Source organism: Petromyzon marinus, chromosome 17, assembly GCF_048934315.1.
Source record: "Petromyzon marinus isolate PM22_M1 ecotype Great Lakes invasive population chromosome 17, UKy_Petmar_22M1.pri1.0, whole genome shotgun sequence".
NCBI lineage: Eukaryota > Metazoa > Chordata > Hyperoartia > Petromyzontiformes > Petromyzontidae > Petromyzon > Petromyzon marinus.
In genome coordinates, this window is record NC_133683.1 from 15471516 (window position 1) to 15485624 (window position 14109).

Sequence of the window (14109 nt, forward strand, 5' to 3'; positions counted from 1 at the left end):
GCATCGATCTGGGAAAAAGGTACAGATTCGGACGTCTCGTGAAGCCAGCGTATCACGGTTCGGTTCCAGCTCAGCTCGGCAAATAGGCAGTGGAAAAACCACATGCACTATGAGTGAAGCCCTTGACCTGGTGTGGCCTGGATGAGCCAGTGGAAAAGGAGTACTGTATAGTAAACTAATCTATTTTTTACTTTACCAGGTAAGGCCCTCTTTTTCAGAAGCGACCTGCTCGAAAAAGTGGCTTATCACGTGGAAATTTATAGCAGCCAAAAACTCTAACCGCACGTTGAGTCTTAAACGTGGAAGGAAAAACCGGAGGACCCGGACAAAAATCCATGTGACCACGGACAGAGAGGACATGCAAACTCCAAATATAGAGCCAGCGTCAGGGTCGGGATCGAATCCATGACCTCCTGTATACCAGGCGAGGGAGATAACATCTCTCCACCGCGGCGCCTTAAAAAGGCACGGTTTGGTTCTGGCTCAGCTCGGCGAATAGCCAGTGGAAAAATCAAATGCACTGTGAGGGCTTTGACCTGGCGTGGCATGGATGAGCCAGTGGAAAAGGAGCGAAGGCAGGCACTCCCCGTCCCTAGCGGCCCAGCCAGTGTGCGAGAGTTCCGCCCGCTCACCAGTAGATAGCGGCGATGGACCACGCAATGCCGATGCCCAGGAACACGTTCACTGCGTTGCTGCCGGTCACGTTGCCGATGGAAGCATCCGCGTACTGGTCCTGCACGGCCGCCACCTTGCTGGCGAACGTGTCTGTCGGCAGGAGCGAGAGCCGGCGATGTCGGACGGGAGACAGCGGCGGGACACGGGTGGGAGGAATGCAACCACGCGACAAGCACACACACACAACAAGCACACACACACCACACACACACACAACACACACACAACAAGCACACACACACACAACAAGCACACACACACAACAAACACACACACAACAAGCACACACACACAACAAGCACACACACACCACACACACACACAACAAGCACACACACACACAACAAGCACACAAACACACACAACACACACAACAAGCACACACACAACAAGCACACACACACCACACACACACAACAAGCACACACACAACACACACAACAAGCACAAACACACACAACAAGCACACACACAACAAGCACACACAACAAGCACACACACACAACACACAGCACACACACAACAAGCACACACACCACACACAACAAGCACACACACACAACAAGCACACACACACACAGCACACACACACACACAACAAGCACACACACACACAGCAAACACACACATAACACACACACAACACACGCGGACGTCTGTCACAAGAAGCATGACGCGATTGTGGCGCGCCAGATGCCAAACAGCCTCACCTCACCCTCACAGCCTCACGTCCCCTCACAGCCTCACGTACCATCACAGCCTCACCGTACCCTCACAGCCTCACCTCACCCTCACAGCCTCACCTCACCTTCACAGCCTCACCGTACCCTCACAGCCTCACCTCACCTTCACAGCCTCACCGTACACTCACAGCCTCACCGTACCCTCACACCCTCACCGTACCCTCACAGCCTCACCGTACCCTCACAGCCTCACCTCACCCTCACAGCCTCACCGTACCCTCACACCCTCACCGAACCCTCACAGCCTCACCTCACCCTCCACAGCCTCACCGTACCCAACAAGGTGACCTCCCTCTATCACAGTCGTGTGTAACGACTCTAAAGGAAGCCACCTGAGCTATGCACTTTTAAATCATCTAGATTGAAAACCCATTTCTTTAGAACTGCTTTTTGTGCTCAGTTATCCTTCCACCCACACCTCCGATTAGTATGGTTGGCTACATACGGTGTGAAACAAGTTCAACAAACATACAAAGGGTATGATTACTCTCTATCTGATGAACGTACTTGGATACTCACGTTTTATAGGCCGTGGTACGCGGCCTGGCTCCGTACGAAGATAACAGCCGTCTGTTACTTTGTGCTACCGTTTTACAGAGTCATCTCATAGCATTGTGGGGATGCTCCTGGGGGTGTAAAGGTCAGCACGCCGGACTTGCAATCCCCCCTCGCCGCGTAAGTGGGTACACAACCGCGGTCGGTCGATCGGCGGGTCTCGGAGTGGTGGGGGCAACGTGTGGGTACTTGCACGTCTTTTACGACGTCTGGCGAGCATGGAGGAGGAGAGCAAACACCGTCTCTAGCGGGGCCGTCGAGAGCTCCGTCGAGCCAGGCATCTCTTGTCGGCGGCAGTGCGGTGCGAGCGAGCGAGCGAGCGGTTATTTTGGGGCTACGGCCTTTACCGTCCACCGCTTCGTGGGATCGCAGAGCACAGCGAGAAGGGATCCAGAGCCGTGGCTTACGTCCAATATTTGACCCGCGACCTCTCACTCCCCCCCCCCCCAGAGTCGGATTAAGCGTGCGGACGCAAATACGAATTTGTTGAATGTAATTATTTGGAAGTGTCTCTCCTGACCGTGACGACAATTACCCGTGCAGTAGCGCTATGCCTCCCCTTGCGGGTGGCATGGGGTGGCAATTACCACCCGGAGGAGACCCTCGGCCTGCCTTGTCCTGCCGGGGCCCATTCCGGCACTCGAGCGGCGGTGGCCCTGCAGTGGGCGTGCGCTGAATATTAAAGAGCCGGGCCTGATTAATCTTACAAAAGAAACCGGCTGTGTATATTTCACTCTAGTTGAGACGTAGCAGCTGCGGAGTCATTTCGTTTGCGCGTTGGGTTCAGGCTATTTTGATGCTCCGCTCAATCATCCGTCGACGATTCGTCTCGTGTCGCTCCCTGGCTCGCGGCCGTCGCCGCCGGCTGTGGGCAAGAAGAGCAAACGCCGTCTCTAGCGGAGCTCGCGAAGGCTGGCCGGCAGGTTGGCTGGCTCACCCGTCTCCCCTGTGACACAGACTGGCCTGTCACACACTCACCTGTCTGAGGGACTCATCTGTGTTACCTGTACTAACCCATCTCACCTGCACCTCATCCCCCTCACCTGCACCTCACTCACCATCCCTGCAACACCTCCAGTTCAGCCGCACCTCGCCCGCACCTCACCCGCGCCTCACCGCCCGCTCTCACCTGGCACGGAGGTGCCGAGCGCCACGAACACGACGGCGTTCACCGAGTCCTTGAGCCCCACGGTGCAGCCGAAGTGCGAGGCGAGGTCGCCGATGACGGCGGTGAGGACGCCGATGACGGAGATGGAGACGACGAAGCAGGCCCAGCCGTTCCAGTACTCGGTGGGCGGCACGCACGCGAACAGCACCTTCCAGAAGACCGTGAGGAAGTGCATGATGTAGTCGCAGCACGACGGCATGCGCTCCTCACCGCCGCCACCGTCGTCGTCATCGTCGTCACCTGCGGCGTGGCCGGGGGGGGGGCGGACGGGGGGAGGGGGTGCAGAGGTGCAGGTTGGGTGGATGGGGCGCGGGGCGATCGGGTCGCAAAGGTCACAGAGTCGGAGCGAATGGCGAGATGGCACAGAGTCCGGGGGCGGCGCAGAGGGTGCGAGGTGAAAGGTCGTGGGGTTAGGGGCCATTGGGTCAGGTCGCGATGTTAGGGGACGTGGATGGGTCACGGTGTCGGTTAGAGGTGGGTGTGTTGTGTTGTGGTGGTTAAGGGCACTGAGGCGAGAGTGCCATGGAGTGAGAGGGCATGGGGTCAGGGGTTATGGGTTATGGAGTGGAGAAAGCACAAGGTGGCGGGGTTAGGGGATGTGAGGTGAAGGCCGTGGGTGACGGGTCATGCAGTAAAATGGCGTAGGGTGGGGGAACGTGGGATTAGGGTGGACCAGCTCAGAGGCTGTGGCGGTGTGAGTTCCCGTGGCGCGGGAGGAGGACCAGAGTTTAAGGGCGAGCGGGTGAGTGTAGAGTAATGAAAAGGCATGCGGCGAAGCAGCCTCGATAATCACAGGCCTCTCCCCCCCCCCCCCCCCCCCCATTGGGCGGTCGGCTCCCAAAATGTAATATTTTTTCTCTTCCCCAGGCGGCAAACAGTTTTTAATGACAGATCTTTGGCCCCCGGGTGAACGCAGTGAGTTTTATGCCACTTAATTTCCGCGGCGTCCACAAAACGTGACCCCAATATTTCCCCCCTCCCCTACCCCCGTCCCAAAACTGCGCTGCCACTTAGAGATTAATGCAGGCCCCCCTGGTCGCCATGGCGACGGACCCTCACGTCGCAACCGCTCGCGAACTCCGCCGCCGCCGCCGCCGCCGCTCGCGCCGTTCCGTTAATTTCACTCCGCGAATCGAGCGATCGACCTCGAGCCTGGGCGGACAGGGCCCCCGGGCGGGCCGTGCAGGCCGAAGCGTCCGCGGCTCGTTACGGACGGGTCAATTAGAGCGCGTCGAGCGGCTCCCCCGCTCTCGTTAGCCGCGCCGTCGTCGCACGCGCGCGCGCGCGTGTCCGTCGCATGTCCGTGTCGTGCCCTCGCGTCGTACGTCGGGGCGCCCGTCAGGTTCGCGTCGAGCGAGGACACGCGAGCATCCGCGTCTTCATCGTTACGCAGCGCGATTTCAACTTCGTAATCGTTCATTCGTTGTGGGGGGGGGGGGGGGTTTGCAACAACAAATGTAGCTGCGGTTCAGTTCACAGCGAAGCGTAACGTGAGTTTACAGGCTGTTCTCGTTCGCAGTGACACAATGTTTCGTCATTTAGACAGATAAATACCTCGGAGACGGATATTTATCCATTATCAGACTGCGTTTACAACACCACAGCGTAGTCACACGCGACTCCGTGTCGCGACTGACACCATCCGACGACGTCCTCGTTCTGTCCTGGTTCCCTTCGATAGTTCAACTTCCTTGACACTCTTCTAAGTCGTCGTTCTCATTCACGTTGCCGTTAAAGGAATTCGCGTAGCGCTCGGTTGCCGTGCTCACTCGGGAAAACAACGCCTGTGTCACGTTCCCGGGGCGAATCGCGTCCTCGTTGTGTGCGTGTTGTTCACCGCATGTTGTTGTTCACCGTGTGTTGTTCATTGTGTGTTGTTCACCACGTGTTGTTCATTGTGTGTTGTTCATTGTGTGTTGTTCACCGCGTGTTGTTCATTGTGTGTTGTTCACCGCATGTTGTTGTTCACCGTGTGTTGTTCATTGTGTGTTGTTCACCACGTGTTGTTCATTGTGTGTTGTTCATTGTGTGTTGTTCACCGCATGTTGTTGTTCACCGCGTGTTGTTCATTGTGTGTTGTTCATTGTGTGTTGTTCACCGCGTGTTGTTCATTGTGTGTTGTTCATTGTGTGTTGTTCACCGCGTGTTGTTCATTGTGTGTTGTTCATTGTGTGTTGTTCACCGCGTGTTGTTCATTGTGTGTTGTTCACCACGTGTTGTTCATTGTGTGTTGTTCATTGTGTGTTGTTCACCGCATGTTGTTGTTCACCGTGTGTTGTTCACCACGTGTTGTTCATTGTGTGTTGTTCACCGCATGTTGTTGTTCACCGTGTGTTGTTCACCACGTGTTGTTCATTGTGTGTTGTTCATTGTGTGTTGTTCATTGTGTGTTGTTCACCGCGTGTTGTTCATTGTGTTTGCCGAGCCGTGCTGTGCCGGTCCCTCACCGGAGCCCACGGTGACGGCCTCCACAAACTGCTCTCGCCACGAGTGCGTCCCCACCACCAGCGCCAGGTTCGTCTTCTTGATTAGCCGGTCCACCGTGCTCTGAGCATGAGGAGAGAGAGGGGGGTAGGGGGGTAGCATACGGGGGGGGGTGGGCAGCAGGGGCAGGCGGGCTTCAGCCTAACCAGGGGGTGCCAGGCCTCAGTGGTGGCAGCCTGTTTCACCGTCTGTTCAACATGAACTGTAGGTCTTTGTCTCTGTTCTGTGTCTCTGCCCCACATCTACGTTCATGTCTCTGTCCAATGCGTGTCCATGCGTTTGTCCTTTGCCTGTCCCATTTCCCTGCTCCGTGTCTCCGTCCCATCTCTGTTTCCATGCATTTGTCCCATCTCCCTCTCACAAATCTGCCCCACGTCTACTTTCCAGTATCTCTCTGTCCCTTGTCCCGCGTGTCACGATGTTGCACCCTGGCAGACCTCTCCCCAGGCTGGCGGAGCCTTCGCACGGTGCTGGTGTGTGCCGGTGTGCGCGCCGACTCAGCGCACTGCCCCCCGTGCTGCCCTTGTGTTGCCCGGTTCACGGTGTCAGGGATCTTACCGCGGGAATGTAGCAGCGAGTCGGAACCACGCTTCCGTTTTCAACATAAGCATGCACCCTATCGCTCTGCCGATAGAAGAGTACGACTTACAATCCACGACACTTCCACGCGTTCCATAGTTCACTTTTACATTTTCATTACATCATTTGTTTGCTTAATTGCCAATCTACTGTCGCTTTACAAATGAAAGTGATTGGCATAACAGAACCCTCCACTCCAGCGGCCGAAACCTCACCTTGATTTCACGGCCATAGAAGCTCCGGCTGTCCGCTCTGGGTTATGACGACACAGGGCAATGGAGGCCGGAGGGGTTGGGGCCTGGGCCTGGATGCTTGGGCCATCAGTAGCTAGTAGGCCACGGAATCCCCTGCACCGCTGATGATTGCTGGCCAGGCTATGGTTTACACATTTCTGAGAGGCTCAACCAGGGTACATGGTGAGCTGGCAGCCTCCCCCCTCAAATTAGCCACAACCCACTCGATCACCAGCCTCACCTATGCCGTGAGCGGCCTCCTCTCCCTGTCTCACGTGGGCCTCACTACTCGCAGGCCCTGCTGACTGTGCAGGTCGTTCCGCCCTTCCCCACGTCATGAGTCGAGCATGAGGCCAGAAACCTTTAAACCGGCCAAAAAATCCAGATTTTTACAAAACATTCGAAGGCCGGTGGGGGGTGGGGGGGGGAGCGGAGACCAGGCGGCTGCCCAGATGTCTGCGTGGTCAGCCAGGTGGATGAGCAGGCAGGGGGGTGATTGGGCGATTGGGTCGGTGGGCGACTGGGCAGGCGGGTGGCCTGTTGCATGGGTGAGTGGGCAGGTGGGTGACCGGGTTGACTGATGAGCGGGCAAGCGGGCAGGTGTGCGTGCGGGTGAGCGTGCGGGTGAGCGGTCGGGAGGGTGAGCAGGCGCACGGGCAAGTGAGTGGGCCGACATGTGACTTGGCGGGTGGGGGACTAGGTGGGCAGGCGGGACGGGCGAGCAGGTGTCCGGCTGGGCAAAAGTGAGCGGGCAGATGGGTGACTGGGTGCAGTGGCGAGTGAGCGGGCGGGTGGGCGGGCTAGCGAGTGATCGGGTGGGCAGGAGTCTGCAGGGACGGCCTCGTCACCTTGAACTCGTACGACTCCTCGATGATGATCTCCAGCCTGCGGTGCTCTCCCAGGCCGGGCTTCCCGAGCGCCGCCACTCTCCGGGCCTCCGACTCCTCAGCCGAGAGGCCATCTGCTGCGGGGCACGGCAACGCGCTCGTCAAACAACGAGGGGCGACGACGATGACGAAGATGACGACGGACGGGGGATCGATAGAGGCATGCGGTTACCGTTACGCTCGCAGCCAACCCGCACTGACCAGTCCGGTGAAGTATATTTAAGTAATCCCAACATCCAACACGGCGTGCGGAGGCCTTCAAACAGCAGTGGATTGACAAAGGGCTGAAAATCTAGTTATTGTTATAAACCATTAAGGTTTACCCAAAGTCTACATCTCACAAGGAAGACGTACTTTGGACTGTGGATGAAGTGAACGGGTTTGCTGTCTTTGTGGGAAGTCTGGTGCTGTTGGTGGTGTCATTTTTTTCTTTACACTGTCCAACTAAAGTGGAAAGTGTCCATGCAGTAGCCCTGTCTGGCTGCAATTGGGGAGTTCATGATCATTCTGCCAAGGTCAAATTGGAATGAATTTTGGTCCAAGTCAGATTGCTGTTAAGGATTTGGCATGGACAAACGGATCCCAAAACTTGGCCATAAAATCCCAGCACTAAATGTAAATAGTTTGAGAGCTCAGCCTATCATCTCTACCATGGTAGATCAAATTTATACCACTTTGTGGGTAGCCAACAGTGGTCATTCTACGGAGAGAAAGGCCCCCAGTCTACAAATGTGGAATTTCCCATGAGTGTTAATATTATGGTACAGGTACAAGCGTGCGTGGATCGGGCCCTATGTCACTCCACTGCTGGATGAGAGCATCCCCACACAGTGCGGGTTTGGAAGGTTATTTGACCATACTTCACCACGCCGGTGAGTACGGGCGAGCGAAGGCGGTGAGCCCAAGCACGAGAGGATATAAACACAGTAAGTGTACAAGATTTGATTTTGCAGCATCGTGCACCGCCCCGCAGCTTACAACACCTGTAACGCACGGGACTAGCCCAACGCAAGCGCTATCCAGGCTGAAACCACCGCTTAGCTTGCGCGGATATCTGACGAGATCGGGCGCAAGCATTCCGGCGAGTTCCGGGGCGATGCGATCACGGGAATTGGCTGTGGCGGCGTAGTCGCGAGAACGTCACACGGGGATCACGGCGACCTGACGGAAACACCTGCGCAACGCGACGCGGAGGAAAGCGGACAGGACGCGAGGAACTCACCGTGCTCACACCACAGGAGAGCAGCTGCAGGGAGGAGTGAGGAGTGAGGAGGGGCGAGGAGACGGGAGAGTGAGGAGCGTCAGTCAAGGTTAAAGAGAGAGAACGATGGGAAATCAGCAGACGTCGATTAAACAAGGGAGAGAACGTCAGAGCAGCAGTTGATCATACGGACACGCAGTCACACAGACACGCAGTCACGCAGACACACAGACACGCACTCCCAAATGGGGACACTCACGTCAACAATACACACAAGACAAATATCCCCCCCTAGAACCTTAGCAGACTCTTGTATGTATGTTGAACTTCCTTAGTATCGTATTTAACCAACCGTGCTAATTGGAGGTGCGGGGAAAGAATCAGAAACTAAACTATTGGCGCAAGTGCTGTTAGCGAGGAGCACCTATGAAGGCTGCCAGGACACACGATGGGATGGTGTGGTCAACTCCACACCCAGCCGTCTTTGGCTCAATATTTGCCTCGCACCAGGGACTCATTTGAGGCTAAGTCGTCCTAGGGGAGGCACAGGACCAGGTTAGACAATCGTCACTGGTGTCGGCCGTGAGTAGGAATCGAACTCGGGTGGCCGGGTTCGTAGCGCAGCGCGGTAACCACCAACCACCGCACTACGGTTCCCCACACACACCATCACGCACACATACACACCATCACACACACACCATCACACACACCATCACACACACACACCATCACACACATACGCACATACCATCACACACACACACCATCACGCACACACACACACCATCACGCACACATACACACCATCACGCACGCGTACGCACACACCATCACACACCATCACGCACACTCACACACCATCACGCACGCGTACTCACACACCATCACGCACGCGTACACACCATCACGCACACGTACTCACACACCATCACGCACACGAACTCACACACCATCACGCACACGTACTCACACACCATCACGCACACGTACACACCAACACGCACACGTACGCACACACCATCACGCACGCGTACGCACACACCATCACGCACTCACACACCATCACGCACACGTACTCACACACCATCACACACACACACCATCACGTACTCACACACCATCACGTAATCACACACCATCACGCACACACACTCACACACCATCACGTACTCACACACCATCACGTACTCACACACCATCACGTACTCACACACCATCACGCACACTCACACACCATCACGCACACTCACACACCATCATGTACTCACACACCATCACTCACACACCATCACACACACTCACACACCATCACGTACTCACACACCATCACGTACTCACACACCATCACTCACACACCATCACTCACACACCATCACACACTCACACACCATCACACACCATCACACACCATCACACACACACACCATCACACACACACCATCACACACTCACACACACTCACACACCATCACACACACACCATCACTCACCATCACACACCATCACACACACACCATCACACACACACCATCACACACACACACACCATCACACATACACACCATCACACACACACTCACACACCATCACACACACACCATCACACACACACACCATCACACACACTCACACACCATCACACACCATCACACACACACACACCATCACACACACACTCACACACACCATCACACACACACTCACACACCATCACACACACACACCATCACGTACGCGTACGCGCTCGAGAATGAGACGCACAAACAGGAAAGCGACCCCAGGTGGGAGAGAGATAAATTACCGAAAGCACTTTGAACAAAACCTTAATTTGAAGCGTTTCTCCGCGGGGAGCAGCGATCTCAATGACGGACTGACGGACCGCGCGTCCGCCATTCATCTCGGAGGCTTCGCGTCCATTGATCTGTTTGCTCTGTGCCCCGGCTGGTTTATTATTTCCAGAAACAAGCCCGGAGATGGGGAACGATAAATCGGTTCTCTTTGGAGGCGGTGCGGCCGGTCCATCGCGATGCATCGATCACCGCTCTCTGGGCCCTTGCGGTGTCGCGACACCACCGCGTCGTCACCGGCACCCCCCCCCCCCCCACGACTGCGGTGGCCGCCCAGCGGTTGGTTTGTGACCGCGGATCGTGCGGATTGTGCGTGCGACCCGGTGCGTACGTACTGGTGCGTACGTACTGGTGTGTGTGTGTATCGCTGTGTGCGTATTGGTGTGTGCGTACCGGTGTGTGCGTACGTACTGGTGTGTGTGCGTATCGCTGTGTGCGTATTGGTGTGTGCGTACCGGTGTGTGCGTACGTACTGGTGTGTGTGCGTATCGCTGTGTGCGTATTGGTGTGTGCATACCGGTGTGTGCGTACGTACTGGTGTGTGTGTGTACCGGTATGTGTGCGTAACGGTGTGTGCATGCGTAGTGGTGTGTGTGTGTACCAGTGTGCGTGCCCCGGTATGTGTGTCCCAGTGCGTGTGCGTACCAGTGCGTGTGTCCCGGTGCGTACGTACTGGTGTGTGTGCGTACCGGTGCGTGCGTAGTGGTGTGTGTGTGTAGCAGTGTGCGTGCCCCGGTATGTGTGTCCCGGTGTGTGTGCGTACCGGTGCGTGCGTAGTGGTGTGCGTGCGTAGTGGTGTGCGTGCGTAGTGGTGTTTGTGTAGTGGTGTGTGTGTATTGGTATGTGCGTACCGGTGTGCGTACGTACTGGTGTGTGTGTACCGATATGTGTCCCGGTGCGTGTGCGTATCGGTGTGTGCGTACCAGTGCGTACCGGTGCATAGCGTAGTGGTGTGCGTGTGTGTGTCTTTGTCTTTATCAACATTTAAGAAGAGGTTTTATCCTGTCTGGCAATAAAACAGGTGGTGTTAGGATGTTAAAACACCGAACAGAAACCGTTTGCATTAACCACACGTGCTTGTGGTGAACATGCAAAGAAAAAAAACATGCTCTGATAATATATGCATTGTCTTTGAAGACTGATTGGTCCATGCCAGAGACAGCTTTCTAAAGAGCCTCGTCTCATAACGGTGTTAGACCAGAGGACGCCAAAAGCGAACAGCACCAAGACAATGCCACCATCACACAGCACCAAGACAATGCCACTATCACACAGCACCAAGACAATGCCACTATCACACAGCACCAAGACAATGCCACTATCACACAGTACCAAGACAATGCCACTATCACACAGTACCAAGACAATGCCACTATCACACAGTATCAAGACAATGCCACTATCACACAGCACAGGGACAATGCCACCATCACACAGTACCACTATCAAACAGTACCAAGACAATGCCACTGTCACACAGTACCAAGACAATGCCACTATCACACAGTACCACTATCACACAGCACCAAGACAATGACACCATCACACAGTACCACTATCACACAGCACCAAGACAGTGCCACTATCACACAGTACCTAGACAATGCCACTATCACACAGCACCAAGACAGTGCCACTATCACACAGTACCTAGACAATGCCACTATCACACAGTACCTAGACAATGCCACTATCACACAGTACCAAGACAATGCCACTATCACACAGTACCAAGACAATGCCACTATCACACAGCACCAAGACAATGCCGCTATCACACAGTACCAAGACAATGTCACCATCACACAGTACCACTATCACACAGTACCTAGACAATGCCACTATCACACAGCACCAAGACAGTGCCACTATCACACAGTACCTAGACAATGCCACCATCACACAGCACCAAGACAATGCCACTATCACACAGCACCAAGACAATACCACTATCACACAGCACCAAGACAATGCCACTATCACACAGTACCAAGACAATGCCACTATCACACAGTACCAAGACAATGCCACTATCACACAGCACAGGGACAATGCCACCATCACACAGTACCACTATCAAACAGTACCAAGACAATGCCACTATCACACAGTACCAAGACAATGCCACTATCACACAGTACCACTATCACACAGCACCAAGACAATGCCACCATCACACAGTACCACTATCACACAGTACCAACACAATGCCACTATCACACAGTACCAAGACAATGCCACTATCACACAGTACCAAGACAATGCCACTATCACACAGTACCTAGACAATGCCACTATCACACAGCACCAAGACAGTGCCACTATCACACAGTACCTAGACAATGCCACTATCACACAGTACCAAGACAATGCCACCATCATACAGTACCAAGACAATGCCAAGAATCACACAGTACCAAGACAATGCCACTATCACACAGTACCAAGACAATGCCACCATCACACAGTACCAAGACAATGCCACCATCACACAGTACCTAGACAATGCCACCATCACACAGTACCAAGACAATGCCACTATCACACTGTACCAAGACAATGCCACTATCACACAGTACCAAGACAATGCCACCATCACACAGCACCAAGACAATGCCGCTATCACACAGTACCAAGACAATGCCACCATCACACAGTACCACTATCACACAGTACCAAGACAATGCCACCATCACACAGTACCAAGACAATGCCACCATCACACAGTACCAAGACAATGCCACTATGAGGGCATTTATAGCCCTGGTTGAGCGGCTACAATATGGGGCCTGTTTTATTGCCAGAAAGGGTATCAGTGCGTGCGTGTACCGGCGCGTGCGTGTGTGTGCCCCGTGTCACGGGCCCATGGCTCACCCTTCTTGTCGCTCACGTCCCCCATGCGCGGCTCCCCCAGCTCGAGGAAGAAGCTCTTGTTCTTCTCGTACTCCTCGTCGTCCACAATCCTGATCTGGATCGTCTTCCTGCCGGCACGGGGAGACGGGCGCTGCGTTCGTTGGGCGGCTCCGCAGTCACACGCAGCAGCAACAGTAGCAACAGTAGCAGCAGCAACAGCAGCAACAGCATCACCAGCAGTAGTAGCAGCAATAGCAGCAGTAGCAGCATCACTATCAGCAGTAGCAGCAACAGTAGCAAGAGTAGCAGCAGCAGTAGCAGCATCATCACCAGTAGCAGTAGCAACAGCATCACCAGCAGCAGTAGCACCAACAGCAGCAGTAGCAGCATCACTAGCAGCAGTAGCAGCAGCAACAGCAGCAGCATGACCAGCAGCAGCATCACTAGCAGCAGTAGCAGCAGCAACAGTAGCAGTATCACAAGCATCAGTAGTAGCAGCAGCAACAGTAGTAGCAGCAGCAACAGTAGCAACAGCAGTAGCAGCAGCAGCATTACCAGCAGTAGTAGCAGCTGGTGATGCTGCAGCGGCACGCAAACCAAGACGCAGTCGCACGCCCTGCTATCAGGCGCCACGGTAGCGAGATGTTAACTACCTCGCCTGGTATACAGGAGGTCGTGGGTTCGATCCCGACTCTGATACCTGTTGTATGTTTGGAGTTTGCGTGTCTCTCTCCCCGTGGTCGCGCGGATTTTTCTCCGGGTCCTGCGGTTTTTCCCTCCACATTTAGAATCGACGTCACGCGTTTAGAGTATTTTGCTGCTATACATTTCCACGCGATAAGCCACTTCGTTGAGCTATCATTTGTAACCAGGTCGCTTCT

At 54.8% G+C, this 14109-nt stretch overlaps 1 protein-coding gene across 3 annotated transcripts in view; it reads right to left on the minus strand.

Moving 5' to 3' along the window:
- Positions 1 to 14109, minus strand: part of LOC116943285 (sodium/calcium exchanger 3-like) — a 74728-nt gene that overhangs the window by 18102 nt on the left and 42517 nt on the right. The window contains exons 4-9 of one of the 3 annotated variants that reach the window (XM_032956006.2): positions 13250 to 13356; positions 8547 to 8570; positions 7286 to 7398; positions 5589 to 5688; positions 3103 to 3381; positions 633 to 765 (exon numbers count right to left, since the gene is read on the minus strand). In XM_032956006.2, the coding sequence (XP_032811897.2) occupies positions 633 to 765; positions 3103 to 3381; positions 5589 to 5688; positions 7286 to 7398; positions 8547 to 8570; positions 13250 to 13356 (756 nt within the window). Of the gene's footprint in view, positions 1 to 632; positions 766 to 3102; positions 3382 to 5588; positions 5689 to 7285; positions 7402 to 8546; positions 8571 to 13249; positions 13357 to 14109 lie in introns of all 3 variants that reach the window. The other 2 variants (XM_032956005.2, XM_076067659.1) reach the window with 2 other exon arrangements.